The sequence below is a fragment of the Lotus japonicus genome, chromosome 3, assembly GCF_012489685.1.
Source record: "Lotus japonicus ecotype B-129 chromosome 3, LjGifu_v1.2".
Lineage (NCBI taxonomy): Eukaryota > Viridiplantae > Streptophyta > Magnoliopsida > Fabales > Fabaceae > Lotus > Lotus japonicus.
The window spans coordinates 35152826-35176904 of NC_080043.1; the positions used below are offsets into that span (position 1 = coordinate 35152826).

At 40.9% G+C, this 24079-nt stretch overlaps 1 protein-coding gene, 1 long non-coding RNA gene and 1 pseudogene across 4 annotated transcripts; 2 read left to right on the forward strand and 1 right to left on the reverse strand.

The window, feature by feature from the left end:
* Positions 1-252: 252 nt before the first annotated feature.
* Positions 253-2791, forward strand: LOC130749726 (uncharacterized). Of its 3 annotated transcripts, none has more exons than XR_009023056.1 (3): positions 308-938; positions 1045-2271; positions 2347-2791. It is a non-coding gene; the product is annotated as an uncharacterized LOC130749726 (long non-coding RNA). The 3 variants fall into 3 exon arrangements; XR_009023055.1 differs by having other exon boundaries at positions 403-938; positions 2009-2271; XR_009023054.1 differs by having other exon boundaries at positions 253-2271.
* Positions 2792-2923: 132 nt separating this feature from the next.
* LOC130744034 (alcohol dehydrogenase 1-like) lies at positions 2924-4199 on the reverse strand (annotated as a pseudogene).
* Positions 4200-21759: 17560 nt separating this feature from the next.
* On the forward strand, positions 21760-23461 carry LOC130749725 (benzyl alcohol O-benzoyltransferase-like). The gene has a single exon (XM_057603103.1). It carries the CDS (start codon positions 21875-21877, stop codon positions 23267-23269), a length of 1395 nt encoding a protein of 464 aa, XP_057459086.1. The 5' UTR covers positions 21760-21874; the 3' UTR covers positions 23270-23461.
* Positions 23462-24079: the final 618 nt, after the last annotated feature.

Sequence of the window (24079 nt, forward strand, 5' to 3'; positions counted from 1 at the left end):
GAACCATGAGCCACAAAAGTTTAAATTTAGAAAATAACCAGGGAACAAATGGCAGTGCAATTACTTTTCTTTAAGTTCTTTGGTCACCGTGACAGATTTCAGTAATCCTGCATGTCTATCCTCTTGCAAATCTATGATACAATGAAAATATATTTTTAAATAGAAATATTTCGGAGACGAGGTCTATATACTCTTATTGACACAGAAACATTTGTTGCATTATACTCAAACATCATAGATGTTGAAGGACTCTTTAGAAGGAATGTAATCTATACTAGATACAAGGCAGAGGTCCTTTACCAAGACAAAAATCCGACGTGTCCGCTTATCAGCCATCCTCCACGTGTCAATTTTTCAGGCCTCTTCCAAAGAGTCCCTTAGCTACGCGTTTCCAACCCCTTTCGATTTTTCAAATTCTTTTTCCACGATAATTCGCACTTCCCTCTGGCACTGAATCTGAAGTTCCTCCCACTTTTGGGTAATTCTGAAGTTTGTCCCACTTTTGAATTAGATTTCAAATTTCAAATCCATCAGCGATACCTGTGATTTTTCATTCTATAAATAAACCTGAATGCCTTCGTATCAACCACACCCAATTTATTACACTGGGTTTACGTTTGAAGATAAGTCTCTCCTCTCTTCTCTATCTGCTTCCCTTTTCTTCTTTGATGCATGGATTTTTATTTCTACAATTTGATTTTTACAGAACAGTGCAGGAAACCGCCACAACAACAACCCCAGGAAGCACTGAAGGAAGCTTTGATTTGTTTGGGAAAAAGAAGAGAGGGAGGCCCAGAAAATACGACGCAGATGATGTACAAGAAGAGTGCAGTGCAACGCCGCCACAACGATTCAATCTCGCAGCAAATGAGTTCTCTTCCAAAGTCGTGGTAAACCTGCTACTGGGTTTGGAAACTATCACCTCTTTACTTCTTTTGGTGAGTGATGCGATTTTTGGTTACTGTTTTGGTTGCTAAGTGTTTTTGACTTACCCCCAAACAAATAAAATTGGTTTTTTTGTTTCCTCCTTAATTTCCTTTCCAGAATAAATCAAGGAATCTCAAGTTTTGTACAAGATTTTTTGCAGGTGTGCATCTTGGGTTGTTGGGTATTAGAAATTTTCCATTTTTTGAGGTTGTGGGGTTGGGATCCAGGATTAAGCACAATACTAATTGCATTTTCATTTTCAGCATTGATGCCAATTACTTACATGTTTTCCCTTTTAGGTTTTTGTTTTGCTCCTCATAATGGCTAAGCTGTAAGTTAGGGTTCATTTCAGTGAAAAAGCTAGGAACTTTACTTTTTGTTGCTAATAGTGTTAAGGTTCTGCATTTGTTTGAGTTTTATGGGTAGGAAAAAAATTAACTTTCTTAACTTCTAACTTGGATTTGTATGGAAATTAGCTTAATTGATTATGCTATAATGTACATTGAGTATCTCTCTGTATTAACAAAGGCATATGCAAGTTTTGGCTACAAACACTCTTCTATCTATGACTTCATTGTAGTTGAATTTTTATAAGTTTCTTTTAATTTTCCTTTGTTTTACTATGGAGCAATTATGTTAGAAGATATAATTTTATTTCTAACTGATACTGGTTGGTTCACTTTAGGGATCATGGATCTCTGCTATGTTACAAAAAATGATGTGACTGAATGAAAAGGTGCTATGGGTGGTTTGTATTGGTTTTGTTGCTAATCCATCTTTGTGAAAGTCATCTAGAGTTGCTCTATTAAATGGTGGATGACAGCCATCCATTATATCCAATGAATGCGTGTATTTTAAATCGCTTTTGGGTTCTTGCTTTTTATCTATTCTGTGCATGGATTGCCAATTTGTTACTTAGTTTCATTCAAAGGTGATTTTGATAGATATGGATTTTGTGAATTATCTTCACAAAAATAGTAAATGGGGTTGAATGTGTGAGTTGTCATTCTCGCAAGATTCAATTCTTATCTAGGACTCAATTTTGCTTATAGTATACTTTGAAGAGTTTCTTTATTTTCAGGACTAATTGAGACCACTTGCTGATAATCAAGTGTGATCTTCATCCTACATATTTCGGACTGCACATAAAATTAATGGACAAGTTGCCTTCTAACATGTACAAGTCATTTCTAAGGCTTGAAGTGGAACTGATGGAAGTGGCATGATAACACAACGTGAAATCAGAAGTATAATAGATTTGGGGCAGGAATCATGTTTGATATGTCCCTTCGATGTGTTTCTAGAAGCTTTTTAATGGTGTGGGACTGAATGAACGATCTTCAGGTTCATTTCTCTTTATGATCTCTTGGTTGTGTAGGTTTTTTGTGTGTTCTCTTACTGATGATTTTAAAACTTAAGTTTTATGGACAGAACAAATGGGAATGATAACAATGTTGCAGTAGGAGGTGCAAAGGAGATAGAGCAGAAAGCTAGAAACCAATTCATGGACAACTAGGGATTCTGCTGTTTGATTTCCAACAATCGAATATTGTGATTTGTGATGGAAGAATTGAAAGTGGAGTTGGAGAGAATAGCAGGTTATGAAACACAATGTGGTGATATCCAAGAAAAAGTTGATAACATGAAGAGTTACTGAGAGACTATAACAGTGCAGCTTGATGATTTCTTTGATGAAATAGTAGAAGGAAGGAAGAAGTTTGTGGACATGTGCTATCATAGGTAGAAACAATATTTAGATATAGAGAAAAGGACATGTGCTATAATATTGTTTGGATCTGTTGATTTTTATCATTGAACATTGTGTCGTGTTTCATTTACAAGCAATATATTGTGACATTACCTTTATGCCTCATATAAGTTTGATAGTATATATTATGTGTAGGAAATTTGTTGTAGTAAATAATTTTTTATCATATAATCAACGTGCAAAGCACGGGTTTATATACTAGTAACAATACAATTCTCCATCATTTTACTAGTCATCCATGCTAATAATGCATCCTCTTCTCTCAGTATCCTTTCAAATGCCTTGTTGATATCAGAGAAAGAAACTCTGTGGGTCATAAACTTGTCCACTTCCAATGTTCGCAAGCAATCAATGAATGGTAAGCTTGTCAGGTTTAACTTGACATAATATCGAAACATGATATGTTTTATAGTTCTGTGATGTTATAATCACCTTATTCATATACATGTCAACAACAGATGGCAGATCAGTCCTTGGCTTGTAATTTCCAAAGAAAGCTCCCTTGAGTGTTCTTTCATTGAGCACATTAATGGGCTTGGTCTTGAAAACTGCATCCTTATTGGGCACTCCAACAAGCACAGCCACACCCAATCTCTACATATATAACATGTTTGGATCAGCTTCTTTTCCTCATAAGAAACTGATAAGCTACTCCTAGAAGCTTCTAGCTATAATTGATTATTACTTCAGAATCAATTGTTTCTAACCATGCACTAGATATTATTAAGCACATTGTTTCATCCATACTAGTATTACTAATCATAAATATCATGAAGGCCTAAACAATAGGGAAAATCTTGAGATTCAAAATATAATAGACCTAAAATAAAAGTATTTTCTGATTTGTCAAAATAAGATCTGATGGAATTAAAAGAGCTAAATGTGTTACTCTACTATACAATCCAAATTTGATAAATTATCAGGTATGAATTTCTGACACTAATTGCTTACTTACATCATGAACACATTCAAAATCAGATATCATGGTTTTGATGTTTCCGTGGAGTCAATACTCCTGTCCACTCCTCCATTCGTCACATCTGCATTCACCTGCCATGTAACAATAAAAAGAAAGGAATAGCACGTTTGGATCAGCTTCTATTTCCTTAGAATCAAATTTGGCACACAGAAGCTTCTCTCTTCTTAATTGATTTTGGCTTTAGAATTAATTCTACAATGATTTCCAAACATGTACTAAGATCATGTGGGCAACATGGAGTTGCATGATAAGGAATACAATCCCTCTTGAACCGGCTTATCATAGTCCTTTGGATTCACAAACTCAGTTACTCCAAATTTCCTGGCTAGCATTCAGATAAAGAAACAAACTCAAGTATTCAGTTTGCCATGATCTATTATATTTGAGAATAAATTAATAATGTCAATAGTCAATACTACCTTGCTCAAACCTATTCGGGTTCAAATCAACTCCGATAGTTCTCGATGCACCAGCAATTCTTGCACCCTGTTGGCCCAAAAGATTTGGCCCAAAACCCGTCAACATAACCTTGTCGAAACATGGGTCCAGGAGGATCAGGAAAAGTATAAGTTAAGCTGATGGCAAATTTCGACGAGTGTAACGTTGAAAGCCGTTGCTATTAAAACGGGCAAATTTGGCACGTGCGTTTAATTGGCGAGTGTGCCATAGCAGAATCAGTTAGGGAATTGTGAGTTTCTTCCCACGATGGCTACCCACGTGGCAAGCAAGCAGTTAAGAGGCGCCACTCTCCCCACTACGCATGACGTTTTCGGTGCAAGCAATAGATCGTGGGGGAACCAAGCCCACTAACTCATCCAGCAAGAGGAAAAAACCGCCAAGGACATGCGAGACATTGGAGTACTATAAATAGAAGAAGATTATGCAGAAGAAGGGGTTCCCAACTCAACTCCCAAAATCTCACTAAAAAGCTCATATGTCCGCATCAAAGAGACTCAAAGAGCCTAACGTGATCATGAAGGAGTACGTTGCAGAACCAGCCGTTTAAGATTCTTGCATTTAGCGTTTTCGAACTTGTTGTTATGTTCATTTGATTTCCTGTCGATTTTATCCCGTTTGATGTAACTTCCAGTTTTCGACTTATTTTATGTAATTTCCCTTTTGTTTAATGCAATTCGATTTCCAGTACTTTTAATTGTTTGTTTTAGATCGCAAAACCAGCCTTTGACATTCGATAGTCGAAAAGTTCAAATTCACACACAACACTTTGACAAGACGTTTTCCCAAAAGAACCCTTACTCTTAGAACTCTTAAACTTTTTCGAGTCGAATTTGGAGAATGTTTGTTTACCAAATATCACCGTAAACAAATTGGCACGCCCAATGGGACCATTTTTGTGAAAACTAAGTTTTACAGAAGTGTTTTGTGTGTTGTGTTTATTGCATGTCACTTGTTACTTACTCTTTGCTTGCGTGAGTTACTTTTATGCACTTGAGAAGTGGTAGAACTGTAAGTATGACAAGCAATCGAGGCAGAACCTCCCCCCAGGGATCCAATGTGGTTAGTCACAGCAGTCCTGGTGGAAGTAGTGGTAACAACAATGAGGAATTGTCCTCCGGTATGAGTTCTGACACCACTATGCCAACTCAAAGTATAGCGGTATCCGCAATGGCAGAAATGCCCATTCCTGCGACGGTTCCGACAGTGGCCCCCCCAACGCTAACAAGAGGAGTGGCCAAACGGGACAATGATGAACTTAGGAAGTCGAGTAAGCCCTCCAGGCTTCATTACAGGACAAAGTTCACAGGTTTATTTGCCCACGGGCATGAACTCAGGGTCACTTCAGGCCATCAGACAACAAGTCGACGATAGTAACCACAAAATGGTTAACATGCTATCTCGACAGATGGGAGAAATTATTAACCCTCTGATCCAAAACACCAATGCCAATAATTAGCAATTGGCCCATCAAATGGGGCGATTGGCCACAGTGCTAGGGGCTCAAGTCGAAGTTGCACCTCTGCCAGGGATCGAACAAATCCAGCCTGTCGCGATTCTCGAGCATAGACCTGTGCCAGCGTATCCAAACGTGGGGGAAAACCCTTTGTTCGAGGGGAATGGGGGAATACATCAACCACCCCAGAACCTTTATGTGATGAATAAGAATGAACATGCTGATGGAGTGTTGGAAAGAATTCGACACCAGAATGCGGGGGGGGGGGGGGCAGCAGAATGTTGCTGTCGTTGTCGAACAATTGTTAAACCAACATGGCTTCAATGTGAGCTTTGAAAATATGCCCCATTTTGTCTCAGCCTTTACTGAAGAGGTTCTCGAAGCAGAGCTTCCTCGAGGCTGGAAAGTCCCTAAGTTCACTAAGTTTTCAGGAGACTCAGGGGAGTCCACGGTTGAGCATGTGGCTAGATACCAGATTGAGGCTGGGGATTTAGCCATTAATGAAAATCTGAAAATGAAGTATTTTCCTAGTTCTTTAACTAAGAACACATTCACATGGTTCACGACCCTCACCCCAATGTCAATTCACACTTGGGCTCAATTGGAGAGGATCTTCCATGAACAATTCTTTAGGGGAGAATGCAAGGTGAGCCTGAAGGATCTGGATAGTGTCAAGAGAAAGAATGTTGAATCCATTGATGACTACTTGAATAGGTTCAGAATGCTGAAATCTCGATGCTTCACTCATGTCCCAGAACATGAGTTGGTCATCTTGGCTGCAGGTGGTTTAGAATATTCGATCAGAAAGAAACTTGACACGCAGTACATTCAAGATATGTCACAACTTGCAGAGAGAGTGAGACATGTCGAGTTATTGAAAGCGGAGAAGACTGAAGAAAAGGCTAAAACTACCCATAAATGGCCCAAGAAGGAGAAAGTAGCTTACATAGGTACTGAATCTATTTATCAAAGCCCATGTGTGTATCATGAAGTTTCCCCTGATGTCGATATTAATGACATCAATCTGGCTGAACTGCAGCCAGGAGACCCTTATGTTTGCAAAGCTTTAAAGCCTTATGAAAATAAGGTCGGGGAAGAACCCCCTAAGGATAGCATTCCTATTGTTAAAACTTATACGTTCGATGTGACCAAATGTGATGCAATCTATGATATACTTGTATCTGATGGTTTGATTGTGGTCCCTAAGGACAAAAAATTTCCTTCTCCTGAACAAAAAAAGGGGAAGAAATATTGTAAGTATCACAACTGTTTTGGCCACTAGACCTCACAGTGTGTTCGTTTCAGGGACCTCGTTCAGGGAGCGCTGGATTCAGGAAGGCTCAAGTATGGTGAAAAGGCCAAAGGTCAGATGAAAATCGACATAGACCCATTGCAAAAAGCTGAAGCCAACTATGTGGAACCCCTCCACATCTGCATGGTGGACATTGCTGAGAAGCTCGACCTGGATTTGACCATCGGGGAATCGGAGGCCAAGAATGTGGCAGTCGAGGAACCAACTGAAGACATAAGCCTGGAGGAAGTCTACCCTCAAGCTGGAGAGACTCTCGTCGAATTCCTGTCTCGAAGCAAAGATGGAGAGAGAGAAGTCATGCTGTGCCCTAGATGCAGCACCGTTTTCGACAAGTCAGTAGCGAAGGCCTACCAGGATTCTGAAATGAAGAAGCACTATCAACAGAAGGTTCCTGTGGCCAGAAGGCTCACTTACCTTCATGAAGAGCTGGCTGAAACTACCCAGGAGCACCGTGGCCAAAGAGGCCAAGATCCAAAAGGGAAAGGCAAGACCTACCTCCCTAATGCTGATGTGCCCAAGAACCAGTGGTTTAGGTCAGCACCCGCTAAACCAAAGCCATGACAGAAATGGCAGAGAATTGACTTAGGCCAAGGATCCTCTTATGTTAACAACTCTTAGATGTCGAAGAACTACTCTTATGGCTCAAGGAACTACTATGGGCCAGAACAGATGACAAGAACCCAATTTCGACGCTTTCTGAGAAAGAGGAAGGCTGAGAAAGAAAGAGGTGGAAAGTTTCGATCATTATGGGATATAAAGCCAGCAGATGCTCCAAAAGACAAGCCAAGTGTGGCTTCAATCATTAACCATCTCGACCAGGCTATCAAACAAGGGATGACCTTGCCAGACTCTGCCAAGGAAAAAGTGAAGGTGGTAACTGAGGATGAAGACGAAGATATGCTAGAGGACTTCTATGACAGTGATGGAGAAGACCTCAACATCATTTGCACAGTGTCCATTCTGCCAGCAGACTTCGACAGAATATCAGAAGTCACCGAGGGTGACGAGAATTATTATGTCGAGGAAGAGGCGGATGACAATCCTTTATGCTACTATGTCATGCAGAGGGGAGCTGTCGAGGATGAGAGGGCTATTCACCAAAGGCCTTCAGAGCACATGAAGAGTCACTTGAAGCCTCTATTTGTATAGGCAAAAGTGGAAGACAAAGGTGTCAACAAAGTTCTTGTCAACGGAGGAGCAGCCATCAACTTAATGCCTAGATTCATGCTGAAGAGGTTGGACAAAACAGAAGCGGATCTGATCACTCATGACATGGTCATGTCAGATTATGAAGGCAAAACGAGCACCTCCATGGGTGAAATTATGTTGAAAATAACTGTGGGAACGGTAAGCCGATCCACTCTTTTCATCGTTGTGCCCTCAAAGGCTAACTACAACCTGCTGCTAGGCAGAGAATGGATCCATGGAGTAAGGGCAGTACCCTCCACCTTGCATTTTGGAAGGCAGATGGAGTGGTCTAGAACGTACAAGCAGATCAAAGTTATTATCTGGCGGAAGCAGGCTATGTCGACAAGAAGAATTTTGAGAAGAACTTGGCTACAATTGCCCCCTTGGACACGGTGGCCAACCAGTATTTCAACCCTTACTCAGAATATTCTGTAACCTTAGACCCAATTCGAGGTCTGCACCTCAATGAGTCTTGCAAGGTGGATGCCATGAGTGGATGGCGGAGTGAGGAAGACGAGGATGCCACGAAAGAAGTGGTAAAAGATGAAAATGCCACAACAGGAGTGGCAACACCACTTAATGATGATTAATTCGAGCCTAGCTCGAATTTCGGCTTACGCGGCCGAAAACAAGGTGAAAACGGCTCTAGAGGCTGACAGAATGGCTGAGAATCCAGCCATCAAAGGAGAAATTGATGCTTCAATGTTGCCTGTCGAAATGATGATTCGAAATGAGAAGGACGACTTGTGCTTGGAAGATAAACTAGGTGGCGAAGGCATAGAGGATCTACGCAACCTAAGGCTAGATTGCATCTATGACGATGGCCCCCTGGGATTCGAGAAACCTTTAGTAGATGTCACAAAGATGGAGGCTCAAGATCCCCTAGAGGAGATAGACCTAGGTGACGGGTCAAAGAAGAGGCCAACCTACATAAGTGCCCTCATTGATCCAGAACTCAGGGACAGGATGATGGATTTGCTAAAAGAGTTCAAAGACTGCTTTTCCTGGGATTATGATGAAATGCCTGGACTCAGTCGAGAATTGGTGGAGTTACAACTACCAATCAAAGAAGATAAGAAGCCAGTGAAGCAGTTGCCCAGGAGGTTCCATCCAGATGTCTTGGTAAAAATCAAAGAAGAAATCGAGAGACTCTTGAAGTGAAAGTTCATTAGAACAGCGAGATATGTCGACTGGCTCGCTAACGTGGTCCCAGTGATTAAGAAAAATGGCAAGATGAGAGTTTGCATTGAATTTCGAGATTTTAATGCTGCCACACCCAAAGATGAGTATCACATGCCTATCGCCGAAATGATGGTGGATTCAGCAGCTGGGCACGAGTACCTGAGTTTGTTAGATGGCTATTCTGGATACAACTAGATTTTTATTGCCAAAGAAGATGTGTCGAAGACGACTTTTCGATGTCCTGGTGCCTTGGGAACATATGAGTGGGTGGTCATGTCATTCGGGTTGAAAAACGTTGGCGCGACCTACCAAAGTGTAATGAATACCATCTTCCATGATTTTATTTAAACTTTCATGCAGGTTTATATTGATGACATAGTGGTAAAATCTCCATCAAGGGATGACCACCTATTACATCTAAGAAGATCATTCGAAAGAATGAGGAAGCATGGTCTGAAAATGAACCCCCATAAATGTGCGTTTGGTGTAATTGCAGGTGATTTTTTGGGCTCTGTGGTGCACAAGAAGGACATCGAAATCAACAAGAACAAGGCCAATGCCATCCTCGACACAAGCCCACCAACCAGCAAGAAGCAGTTACAATTACTGCTAGGGAAGATCAACTTTCTCAGAAGATTCATAGCAAATCTCAGTGAGAAGACCAAGCCCTTTTCATCACTTCTTCGACTCAAGAAAGAAGAAACATTTCGTTGGGAAGCAGATCACCAGAAAGCCTTCGACGAGCTCAAGGAATACTTGTCAAGCCCTCCGGTGATGATCCTACCCATAAAAGGAAAGCCAATGAGGTTGTATATTTCAGCAACAGATGAAACCATCGGAAGCATGTTGGCTCAGGAAGATGAAAATGGCATCGAGAGAGCCATATTTTATTTAAGTCGCATTTTGAATGACGCAGAAACTCGATATACTATGGTCGAGAAACTTTTCTTATGTTTATATTTCTCTTGTACGAAGTTGAAATATTATATAAAGCCAATTGATGTAATGGTTTTTTCCCACTATGACATAATAAAGCACATGTTGTCTAAACCTGTTTTGCATAGTCGAATTGGTAAATGGGCTTTAGCCTTAACCGAATATTCACTTACGTATGTCCCTTTAAAAGCGATTAAAGGACAAGCAGTGGCAGACTTCTTGGCAGACCACACGTTGCCCAAAGAAGCCATAACCTACGTAGGAATTCAGCCCTGGAAGTTGTTTTTCGACGGCTCAAGCCATAGAGAGGGAGCGGGGATTGGAATGTTTATCATTTCTCCACAAGGCATCCCTACTAAGTTCATGTTTCAAATTCGAGAGAATTGTTCTAACAACGAAACTGAATATGAGGCCTTAATCTCTGGCCTCGAAATCTTGTTGGCATTAGGAGCGAAAAACATCGTTATAAAAGGTGATTCCAAGTTGGTAATAAAACAACTCACCAAGGAATACAAATGCGTTAGTGAAAACTTGGCAAGGTATTACGTAAAAGCTACAGGTTTATTAGCCAATTTCGACCAAGCAGGAATCGGCCACATACTCAAGAAGCCAATGAGCTGGCACAAATTGCTTCTGGGTATATGGTAGACAAAAATAGGTTGAGGGAATTGGTCAAGATTAAAGAAAAACTAAATCCACTAGACCTCGATGTTATGGCTATCGACAATCTAACAACTAATGATTGGAGAAAGCCAATTGTCGATTATTTGCAAAACCCTGTGGGAACCACGAACAGGAAAATCAAGTATAGGGCTCTAAGTTACATCATGATGGGCAATGAGTTGTTCAAAAAGAATGTCGATGGAACTTTGCTAAAATGCTTGAGTGAAGATGACGCTTTCATAGCAATTTCAGCAGTGCATGATGGCTTATGTGGAGCTCATCAAGCTGGAGCCAAAATGAAATGGATCTTATTTCGACAAGGGGTGTACTGGCCAACCATTATGAAGGATTGCATCTAATATGTGAAGGGTTTCCAGGATTTCCAAAAGCACGCAGGAATCCAGCATGTGCCAGCCAGTGAGTTGCATTCCATCATCAAACCATGGTCGTTCAGAGGTTGGGCTTTGGACTTAATTGGCGTAATTAACCCATCTTCGTCAAGACAACACAAATACATAATTGTGGCAGTAGATTACTTTACTAAGTGGGTGGAGGCCATCTCATTACAAAATGTTACTCAAGATACAATGATCGACTTTATACAAAATCACATTGTATATCGTTTTGGTTTGCCTGAGTCACTCACAACAGATCAAGGCACGGTGTTTGTGGGTCGAAAAGTAGCAGCTTTCGCAGAATCTTGGGGCATCAAACTCCTAACGTCGACCCCCTACTATGCCCAAGCAAATGGTCAGGTGGAAGCTGCCAACAAAACCTTGATCGGTTTGATCAAGAAGCATGTGGGTCGAAAACCAAAAAGATGGCATGAAACCTTAGGCCAGATTTTATGCGCTTACCGAAATTCGCCAAGGGAGGCCACATGGGCAACACCTTTTCGACTAGCATATGGTCAGGAAGCAGTGTTACCAGCGAAGGTTTACTTGCAATCTTATAGGATTCAAAGACAAGAAGAAATCCCTAGTTGAGGACTACTGGAATATGATGCTCGATGAATTGGTAAATCTCGTCGAAGATAGATTATTGGCTTTAGACATTCTAACCAGACAAAAGAATCGAATCGCAAAGGAATACAACAAAAATGTTAGAAATCGATCCTTTATCGTTGGTGATTACGTTTGGAAAGTTATCTTGCCAGTAGATAAAAAAGATAGAGCTTACGACAAGTGGGCCCCAAATTGGGAAGGTCCATTTAAGGTTGAGAAGATACTTTCTAACAATGTTTATTCGATTAAAGAGTTAAATGGTCAAAGTCGACGTGTGACAATAAATGGTAAATACTTGAAAGCGTATAAGCCAATGTTGCACGAAGTTCGGATCAAATAAAAAAATAATAACAATAGAACAAGTATTGCCAAATAAAAGTGTTTCATTAATAGGACATTACAAGCATGGCAAAAAAAAATCTAAAAATGAGGGTTAACCCTATAGGCATTATACCTAGCCTTCAAAGGTTCTATGCGTCCTACTACTACTTCCATTTGGCCCTCTATTCGAGCCTTCTCCTGTCGAGCAGTTAGCTCGTCGAGAGCAACCGCAGAAATCTCGACGGCCAGTCTTTTGAACCCCTCAGGATCTTGCTGGCTCAGAGAAGCTTGGAGCCGATCAAACTTCTCCATTATCTCGTCGATTTGGTGTTCTTGAAAGAACGCCATCACAGATAGCTGATTGTACTCATCGTACAGAGGCTTTGCCTCGGTAAGTAACTCCAAAAATTCCTGGAGTGGAGCTCTGAAGCGAGCGATGATCTTCCTCTAAAGCAGCTGCTGAATAAGCCCCAGAAGTTCCTCAATCCCAGAAAAAGAAGAGTACATGGCCTGAAAGAGATCCCTTTGAAAGGCCAAGGTGCGAATACGACGAAGAATAATACGGCTATCCATGGCTAAAAGATCAAAATGTAGAAAAGAAGTTACTGATGATGAAGAAGAGTGAAAACGACATCATTTACAGTAGGGCGTAACAAACAGTTACATTAATGAATGGTAATCAGTTGCCAATCGTCACCCAATCACCACCAGCCACGTAGGCCACCACCGCAAGTGGAGGAAGTCGTTCAGTCGTCAACCAAAGCGTGGTAAAAGAATGCCATTAAATTAGCCTTTTCCCAAGGAGTCAGGCAACGACTTAGAAGAGGGAAAGCTAAATTGCGTTCGACGGTGCCGGTTCAAATAAGGTTGGAATTAAAGCAGTGTAAAAGGCGCAATACGAATTATTTGGCAACATATATTAATTCGACAATAAAGACATAAGTGGACATCACTTGACAACACATGTCGAATTCCATGCAAATTCAAATATGAAGCCATAGTCGAAAAAGCTTTTAAAGTCAACATTACAGAAATCGGCAACAAAGGCCATTCAGAGTCACAGTCATAAGAAGTCGAGAAAACAAGAGAAAGAAGGGTGAAAAGCCTAAATCTTCGACTTGAAGGTAGCAAGTTGGCCATTGGCAGCAACAATTTTGACCTCCAAACTCTGCTTAGCAAGAGTGTCAACTTCAATTTCCTTGGAAAGTTTGGATGTCGACAGCATCAACTTCTTGCACTCATCAGCAAGGGCAACCAAGCGGGTGTTCACAGCAGGGCTTTCTTCAACCAAGGTTGCCCTCTCCTTTTCCAACTTAGCCATCTCCCTTTGAAGCTCATCGAGCCGATTGTCGATACTTGCCAAATTAGAGGCTATCAAGGTCTTCTTGGCAGTCAGTTTAAGAACTTTATCTTTCATAGTCGAGACCCGGCTTGTGCCAGGAGCAACGTGCGCCTCCTTAGTCTTGATGATTTGGCCCACGTTCTTGGCTTGATCAAAGACTGCTAAGAGGTCAGCCAGGAAGGTTTGAAACTCGACAAGGGCAACAACCTGAACATGGTCGAGACATTGGCCAATGAGGAAAGTGAGTAGCTCCTTGACATCATGACTAGCCTGAGGGTCAGCCTGAACTCGACCAACAAAACCTTCAGCAAAGATCAGGCTCTTAAGCTTGGCCAAGTTCTCGTTGATCTGATCAGCACTGGCCACCCCACGGGACTCAGCAGTCTCGGCAACATCGACCTGGGGTGGTGGAGAATCAAGGTCCAATGTACCATCGAGGAAACTTGGATGGCAGCAAGAGGGTCCTTAGCAAAAAGAGCATCTAGCTTTTCACTAGAAGCATGGGACAAGGCTGTAGTCCTCGAAGAAGCCGAACCTCCTTTGGCTTGTGGAGAAAGCAGAGCTATTCCAGAGTCTTGTTGAACCTTGGGAAGAGGGGAAGCCTGAGTCGAGGTTTGGGCCTCAGCACCAGCAGCAACAGGAGACTTAGGAGGGGGCATTACACCAACCACTCGATCAGACTGAGTGACTCGGGGCACTTCATCTCCATCACGTCGGACTTTGACATGAAGCACACTGTGTTCGCAAACAGGCGAGGCAATGCCTGGAGCATCCTGTGGAGGAGGAAAATTAGAAAAATTATCTCGACATTCTTTAGTATAATAAGGTTCACAGCCATGATGTTGCCAAGCAATTGGCTTTGAATTAAAATAAAACGTCAACTTGTCCCACACAGGGTCTAGCTCGCTAGAGTCTAAACTCGAGCTCGAGGATTCCAAACTGCTCAAGGGACTCGACAGAACAATTGGTGGAGATTTAGGAGGTAATAAATTGGCTCGGGGCACAGCCATTTTAGACATGCCAACCCTCTGAAGAAGGAAAGTAAAAGTCCTTAAGGAGGCATAAAGAAAAACACATTAAAACAAACTATGACCAACGAATGGTTACCTTGTTAGCAGACCTCTTAAGAGGACTGGAATCAGCTGAACTCTTGGAAGGCGGGGAAGATCGACTACCAGACTTGCGACCAGATTTGGTTCTGGATGTCATCTTTGAAGCTTTCTCGACTGGAGTCTTCTCGCCACGTTTGCGTTTGGACTGGGTAGAATCAGAAACAGGAAGGTCCTCATGAGGCGGGGGACTGGAAGCAGAATGTTCTTGAACTTCGACCTAGGTGAAGAGCAAAGTTTCAGTAGGAAATTCAATAATCAAGACAGGCACAAAGGTTATCGACATGAGCAACTCAAACCTTGTCAACGGCCAAACTATCACCCCCTTCAACCCCCTCAGGATGGCTAGTAGATTTGGCTGGAGAAGGTTTGCTCACAGTTGAGCCACCGACCCCCTTGGCCCTTTTCTGACTCGCCGAAGTAGCAGGAGTGGCTCCCCTTTTTCGACTCTGAAACAAGGTAAAAGATTAGTACAGTCAACGTACCTAGAAAGGAAAGAAGATTTCAGCTAAAAGGTACCTTGGTCACAGTAAGCTTTTCAGCCAGAGCAACCCCACCATCATCATCGGCATCATCAATCTCGATGGTAGCATGCAGAACTTGAGGCACTTAGGGAGAAGCCTGGGGAGGCGGTCGAGGAATGGCTTCAGCTGTAACATTAAGAAGAAAAGTTAAAAGACAAATGGCGTAATATAGGCCAAGTCGAAATATTTACCTTGACCAATACGCGTGTTTAGCGATATGTGGTTGAAGATTTCGACCGGCACGTGTAAAGGAAAATTCCACATGTAGTATTTGATCCAAGTCACTCGCTTCCGAGGAGACAATGCCTCATTATATATGTTCTTGATACTGACGTGATCAACCCACTTAGGGAGAACCAGTGGGAAGGCTAGAGCATACTTACAGGTAGGCAAAGGCGGGAATTTAAAGCCAGTTTTTCGAATAACAAAGGAAAGACCGTCTTCCTCAGGAGGAATGATCAGTCGAGATTTCTTGGCTTTAGATTCTCACTTCTGCCTGAGTACCTGGGCTGCTTTAGCAACCGTTTCTCGAAGGCGAGGACCTGGAAAATATACTACACCGAAGAATTTATGAAAGGCGTCGATTTCGGCCATGTGCATACCTCTGGTTTTCTTGGGAGCCGGGTCCTGCACAGAAAAAGCATTTGTCATGCATTGAAGGCAATTGTTGGAACATGTTGCCTTGCATTTTGTCAAAACAACTGATTGTCGAAGCAGATGCCGTGGCATCTGACCTCGTGAAGCTAGGACATCAGTCCTCAGCTTGAGTTTCTGTTATGGGCCTTCTGAAGATTTGCTGAAGATATGTTTTTGAGTTACTTGAGGAGCAAGTAACTATTCCAAAAGGGTTTTAGTTGTTGGGTTGTTATTTGTTGAAACAATCTTTGTTAAAAGATTGATTTCTATCTTTACTTGTGCAATAAGAAACCGAATCTATCAAGATTGCGTTTTCAAATTGCTGTTATTGGATTCTGTTTCTTCAGCCCGTGCTAACCCTAAAGCCCATGCTACCGCTGCTGAAGTCTATAAAAGGATGAAGACCTAAAACGTGAAGTGGACCGAAGCTGAAAGAGAGATTAAGAGTTTTAGGATTTGTTATTGTGCTTCGTCCTGTGTTAGTTGTGAATCTGTCTTTGCTCACTGATTCTATAAAGCAAAGAGAGGTTCTGTGTTGTTTGATTGTGTTCAAACTTTACTTGTTCATTGTGTTCACCAATCACTGTGGCAGTGATTGAGAGAAAGTGAGAGGGGCTCTCATACTTAGGTTGAGATTCTAAGTAGAAATACACTGGGTAGATTAGGAAGTGAACTATGAACTGAGGTGTTCATGAGTGTCTGTAATTCCTGAATCTTGAGATAGTGGATTTCCTTTCTTTGGGTGCAAACCCTCCAGACGTAGGTGAAAGTTTTCACTGAACTGGGTTAACAACTTCTGAGTGTTATTGTTTTGTTGTTAAGTTTTGTTTATTGTTAAGCGGTTGTCGAACCTCTTGTCCCAGCATCGTGTAGGACAATCGTATCAGAGGGAACCTGAATTACAGCAATCCACAAGCGACATTGAAATTTCAGTCCAATATGCAGACCACCATGTTTTGAATGATTTGGTGACATAGTATGAAGGAATGAAAGAGAAGGGACTAAGATCAAGCAGGTTTTTGTTGTAATGATGAACGGTGGTGTCGAAAGCACTGGTCTTAGTAATGGTACCAGGATAGAGGACAAGGGTGTTGTCAAACAAAGTATTAGGCAAGTCTTGGCTTAGCCCAAATTGTCGAGAAACCAACTGAGGGTTATAACCGCACAAAGTGTGATCACTGCTGGCAAAACCTATAGTCAAAACTCGAGGAGACAGGATGGTTTGTCAGAGCTCAAGTTGGTGGGGAGAGAGTGCTTCTGAATTAGGAAGGTTAGGATATGAGTTTCTCAGCCATCGAGGGCCATAGGTTGGCTTGCTGTATGGGGCAAAGCTAGATCGGTAGTGCTTTAGTTCGAGAAACATGACAAAGTACTTCCTAAAATCCGCTTCAAGGTGAGAAGCGTCATAAGGCGGAGTCAACGTCTTAAGTCGATGGGCATCAATCCTCGTGTTGGAAACTGCAGGAGGAGTCTTTTTAGCTGGGAGAAACGATTCGAAAACAACATTTAGCCAGAGTTGGAGCAACCATATGGGGCCAGCTGCGTTTAAAGAAGTAAATTTGGGATTTCAAATATCCGCCACAACTTCATTGATCATTTGGTAGAGGTTTCCAAGAACAAGCCTGGCCATAACGATCTTTCGACCCTCATGAAGCAGGTTGGCCAAGGGAAGAAGTTTGGCCGGAATTCTCAAAGACTTGGTGCAAAAGACATAAGCAGAAAGCCAATACAGAAGGAAAGCAACATGTTCCGCGTCAGACACCTCACCTTCTTCGACATAGTGGTCTTCGATAAATCAACTAAAAGACACATTCTCTGTCGAGATCGCAATTGGTGCAGTTGGGACAGCAGTAGAGTGATAATCATCTCCCATGGGCCAGAGTCCAGCAATTGCAGCAACGTCGAGAAGGGTTGGGGTGATCATGCCAAAGGGAACATGGAAGCAATTGGTAGATCTCTCCCAAAAGTAGAATGAACTCAAAAGCATAGCTGGGTTGTGCGAAATAGGCGATCTCGACAACTGGATTAAGTCAAAAATCCCAATGTCTTTCCAATGTTGAGCTTTGCAAGCCTCTACTCTATCAAGCCATTTGAGATAAGCTCCCTTGTTGGCAGTCGGATTGGGAGGAGCAAATCGAAAAGCTCTCTTAGGGTCACTCAGAAAGGGCATGCGGTAGGAGGATCGAAATGCTAGAATAAGTTCTTCTCCTCGAATACTCGGGTGAAATTTCTCATACTTGTCAGGAAGGCTATTAGGTCTATCTACCTTTACCTTTTTCAAAGGTCCTAAAATGGCGCGTAAAGTACCATTAATAGAGAAAGGAATGAGTACCTGAGACTTCCAGATAGCTCTTTTCTCTGCTTCATTTGGTGGGTCTAGAATGGGTACACGCTTGGCCTCACTCATCTTGAGTTCAGTCGCCATCGGAACAACGTTGCCGGAGTCAGAAGCCATGGAAAATGGTTGAAAGGTTCACTAGAGGAAATGAAGAAGCAGAAGTTGCAGAAGATTTCAAAAGAATTTTGAGAATCTGGTGAGCATAAAGCTAGCAAGAAGCGTTAATGGTGTATTTATAGACGCAAAGAAGGAACGGATTTGAAGCTGCATTAAGCCATACCGTATAAAATTTGGGGTCCCAACGGTTATTTTATTATTAAAACTGTTGCCCCCTAGTTTGTAGGCAAAAAGGGTAATCATAACTCTAGTGAAAAAAGGCTAAAGCTGTCAGCAAAAAGTTAGACGCTATGACTTTTGATTGGACCTGAAAATGAGAGGCTAGGATTACAAGATGTTTGGCTTTCCACAAAAGTTAAATTTATCCTAAGTTTCAGACTCAAAAAATGCTTGGCCTCTCCAAGGTATGGTAGTCGAAGACCAACATTTTTGGGGGGCATCTGTTGGCCCAAAAGATTTGGCCCAAAACCCGTCAACATAAGCTTGTCGAAACATGGGTCCAGGAGGATAAGGAAAAGTATAAGTTAAGCTAATGGCAAATTTCGACGAGTGTAACGTTGAAAGCCGTTGCTATTAAAACGGGCAAATTTGGCATGTGCGTTTAATTGGCGAGTGTGCCATAGCAGAATCAGTTAGGGAATTGTGAGTTTCTTCCCACGATAGCTACCCACGTGGCAAGCAAGCGGTTAAGAGGCGCCACTCTCCCCACTACGCATGACGTTTCCGGTGCAAGCAATAGATCGTAGGGGAACCAAGCCCACTAACTCATCCAGCAAGAGGAAAAAACCGCCAAGGACATGCGAGACATTGGAGTACTATAAATAGAAGAAGATTATGCAGAAGAAGGGGTTCCCAACTCAACTCCCAAAAACTCACTAAAAGGCTCATATGTCCGCATCAAAGAGACTCAAAGAGCCTAACGTGATCATGAAGAAGTACGTTGCAGAACCAGCCGTTTAAGATTCTTGCATTTAGCATTTTAAAACTTGTTGTTATGTTCATTTGATTTCCTGTCGGTTTTATCCCGTTTGATGTAACTTCCAGTTTTCGACTTACTTTATGTAATTTCCCTTTTGTTTAATGCAATTCGATTTCCAGTACTTTTAATTGTATGTTTTAGATCGCAAAACCAGCCTTTGACATTCGATTGTCGAAAAGTTCAAATTCACACACAGCACTTTGACAAGACGTGTTCCCAAAAGAACCCTTACTCTTAGAACTCTTAAACTTTTTCCAGTCGAATTTGGAGAATGTTTGTTTACCAAATATCACCGTAAACACACCCTCAAGTAGCCTATTGAAGCATAAATTGATTTTTCTACAATATCTGTAAATGAGATATGAAAATCACTGTTCTACAATATCTGTAACTGCGAAACTAAACCTGAAATATATACTGCTAAATTGACACAAGAGTTAGACCAAACAAACTCACCACATTCGTCAGAGAATACAGGTAGAACAGAACATGATCCCTGCTGCAGGTCTGTGACTCCTCTAATACTACTCCACAATTCTGTCATAAATGAGGAAACCCAGCAATGAAATATTGGATTGGGCTAAATTACACAGTAATAAATTAACATGTAGATTTTCTGTTTCCAGATGTGGTACTACTAAAAGATTGATAGATTTATAGGATATATGAACTATGAGTCGCTTCTCTTTCTTTCAGAATTAATTCTCACACTAATGACTTTCACCCAACATGATTTTGACTTTAGAATCTTATAGAAGCTTTTCCAAACATGCATTTAAGATTTAAATGATTAGAGAAGCTTTCAAAACATGCATTGAAGATGACACTTAGAAATTTAAGAGGAAATAGTTATCATACATCATCTTATACTTCTGGTAAAAATGAATTACCGTGCAATTAAAAATCTGCCACTAACAATTTGTTTCTAAGTCCAAAAATGATGTAATTTTCAATATCTTAATGATTACTATAAGGGATCTGTTTGTTCATATTTGACAAGTACCTACCATTTCAAAATTGCAACCTAGGCTTGGATGGAATATGGTGCATGTTTGGAAAATCAAAAACTATTCATGAAGTCAAAATCATGGCGGACAGAAGCAACTTATCTTAACTTTTGCTTTTGTCCACCAAAATTGTACTACTCTTCAAGCACCTTATTGCTACAAAAGTGTGGCATTTTTCATCGCATGTCTTGTACATGTACATCATCCCAAAATGGTGGTGAAAAAGAAAGCGCCACCATGTCACTGAGATAGGCCTTACAATGCTTTTTTCACTCCAATTTGGAAGTCTCATTTTGGGTTGAGCCTTCGGTGTTGCTACTTATATACCATAAATCGTCTTCCTTCACCACTATTACATGATAAGTAGCCTTTTGAATTATTATTTGGCATTCCTCCTACCTATGAGAATTTTCAAGTTGTGAAACGCATTCTACGCATGTAAAGAGCACCATCAATCGTGGCTTAATTTTCACTCGGTCGTCCTAGCTCTCCGACTTTGACTGGTTATTTACTCTTATGATTTTTGTTTTATAGTACCAAAAAACAGTAATCGTTTTTATGTGATAAATACACATGTGCCATAAGGACCAACAACCGTGAATCCGTGATTTAACAAAAACTTATGTAACGGAATAAAAAAGTACATTTCAATTTCAATTTTAAAAACCACAATACTCAAGTGGCCTCTTAGCATGTTCGTTTTTTTTTATAAGCATCTTAGCATGTTCATGCTGACTATATGTTTTCCCCATGGAATATGGTATCATTAATTAATATGGTATTAATAATTAAAGCAGCATCCAACCCCACAAAGAACTAACCATGTAAAATCTTAACCAGTCATTATAATTAAAAATTATTACGAGATTGTCATTAGCCATTACAAACTTTTTCCTTATAGAAAAAAATGTTAGGACGGATCTACATAGTTAAGTATGGGGACAATTGCCCCACAAATCTTTTTGATGTTTTTTTAATAGTATGTATTGTTTGTATTATTTATCTTAAAAAAAATTTACTTTTTTACTATTATATGTATTATTTGCTTTCACTAATTATTTATATGTATGTAACGTATATTACCCTACAACTCAAACTTTCTGCATTCATTATGTTAACATATTAAACTTTGTACATGAAACACAATTTTTTTTTTGACAAATATTTAGTTTAAGCATTATGTGCCCAATCATTTAGAAAGTCGTTCAGCCGTCTATCATATTTTTATATTGCGTTACATTAATTATAACTCCAGTCATGGGTAATATAATAACACGAACTGATAGAGATGAGAATAATAAATTTTACACATAAGTCGAAAACATGTGCTATATATGAATAAAATAAAAAATACACACTACAATGGTCTAATAACGAACACACATGCGACGAAAACCAAAATAAAAAGAATACAATTTTCACGTGGGTCTCCTAGCAGGTTGAAACTGACTCTAACTCTGTTTTCGTAATTAAATTAAGCAGCGCAGAACATCATATATATATATATACGATTGAAGTAGCAGGCATCCACCACAACCACTGACAAGTAAGAAGCAACAATACATTGTTCAATAAACCTTGATCGATCAGAGTGACACTTAACTCTCTTTCCCTTGATTTTTAGTCAAAGATGGCCTCATCATCATCCAAATCTGATCTGGTGTTTGCAGTGCGAAGGCGTGAGCCAGAGCTTGTTGGTCCGGCTGAAGCGACCCCTCATGAAGTGAAACTTCTTTCAGATATTGATGACCAAGATGGCCTACGGTTTCAAATTCCAGTGGTACAATTCTATCGCTACAACCCATCAATGGCGGGGAAGGACCCTGTTGAGGCCATTAGAAAAGCATTGGCCAAAACACTTGTGTTTTACTATCCTTTTGCAGGTAGGCTTAGGGAAGGCCTTGGTAGAAAACTCATGGTGGATTGCACTGGTGAGGGTGTTCTGTTCATTGAAGCTGATGCAGATATCACTCTTAACCAATTTGGTGATAATCTTCAAACTCCCTTCCCATGCATGGATGAGCTCCTCTATGAAGTTCCTGGTTCTGAGGAAATGCTTAACACACCCTTGCTGCTTATACAAGTAACGAGGCTGAAGTGCGGTGGTTTCATATTCGCCATCCGATTAAACCACACCATGTGTGATGCGGTTGGATTGGTTCAATTTCTGAGTGCCATAGGAGAAATGGCTCGCGGGATGCCCCAACCTTCAATCCTACCAGTGTGGTGTAGAGAGATCCTAAGTGCAAGGGATCCACCAAGAGTGACATGCACTCATCCTGAATACGACGAACAAGTACCTTACCCCAAGGAAACCACCATCCCCCAAGATGACATGGTCCACGAGTCTTTCTTCTTTGGTCCAAATGAGCTAGCTACAATTCGTAGTTTCCTTCCTTCCCACCAACTTCGCTGCACAAATTTTGAAGTTCTCACCGCATTTGTTTGGCGTTGCCGCACAATAGCATTGCAACTAAACAGTGATGAGGAGGTCCGCATACTCTGCATTGTTAATGCGCGTGCCAAGCTTGACTCTCCATTACCAATTGGTTATTATGGCAACGCCTTTGCGTTTTCTCCCTCAATTACCACAGCTGGGAAGTTATGTGAAAATCCATTGGGATATGCAGTAGAGTTAGTGAGGAAAGCAAAAGCTAATATCACTAGGGAGTATTTGCATTCATTAGCAGATTTAATGGCCATTAAGGGACGACCACACTTCACTATGGACAAATCGTTTCTTGTTTCGGATTTGAAGCTTGCTGGTTTCAGGCGGGTCGACTTTGGGTGGGGTGATGCTATTTATGGAGGTCTATCCAAGGGAGGAATTGGGCCCATACCTAGTTTAGCAAGCTTTAATGTTCCCTTCAAAAATGATAAAGGTGAGGAAGGTTTACTGACTCCGATTTGTTTGTCATCTAAAGCCATGGAGAGGTTCATAAAAGAGCTAGATAATGTTCTTAAGAACCATAACCAACCTACTAGGGGTGGTCTAAACTCTGGCTTTATCGTTTCTTCATTATAGTTTCCTGAAATTTCGAATTTGCTTTTATATATACTGTAAGCAAATCGAAAATTCCTGTTGTGAGTATAGAGTGCTGTTCTGTTTTCGGTTGCTTATTGTTTAGGAAGTTTGTTTTATTGTTTGTTTTCAACTCTCATGTATTGACCCACTTGATACCAGTTGTTCTTGATCAAGAATATTTTTATACATCTATGTCATTCTTGTTCCTTGCTTTCTAAAGAAGAGACGAATCACAAGTGATCAAGAAAAATTAAGAACTCTATTATGAACCTGAGCGAGCCTTTGAATTTCATTGTTTAAAAAAAGCTTAAATAAGTTTTTGGTCCCTAACATTTATCAAATGTTTGGTTTGCGTCCCTCGCCGGAGCCTTTGCTACCAGGAGAAGAAGAGAAAATAAATTGTTTCAATTTTCATCTTGATTCAATCATGTTTCAATTCAGTTCTGTTGAAAATTTGTACTGCTTGATTCAATTTTGTTTCAATTTTCCATGTTTTTTTTTTAAGTTTGGGTTGACATTAACAGAAGCAGATCTCTAAATTTCAACCCGATCTCTAAATTCAGGTACCTGTCTCGTTGTAGATCTGGGTTGACATTAACAGCAACAGAGAAAGAGAGCGTGAAAAAGAAAGAAAGAAAGAAAGGGAAGATGGGGTTGAGGTTGGGGGTGGTGGTGGGGTTGGTGTTGTGTGAAGAATTAGCGGTGAAGATGGGGTTGGGGTTGGGGATGGTGTGTCTGTAAGTTTCTGGGTTTGGAAGTGTAAAGGAGAAGAAGGTGAGGAAGGATGATGATGTTGAAATTTCTGGGTTA

Coding starts and splice junctions, on each gene's coding strand:
- LOC130749725 (XM_057603103.1), top strand. CDS start 21,875: ATGGCCTCATCATCATCCAAATCTGATCTGGTGTTTGCAGTGCGAAGG.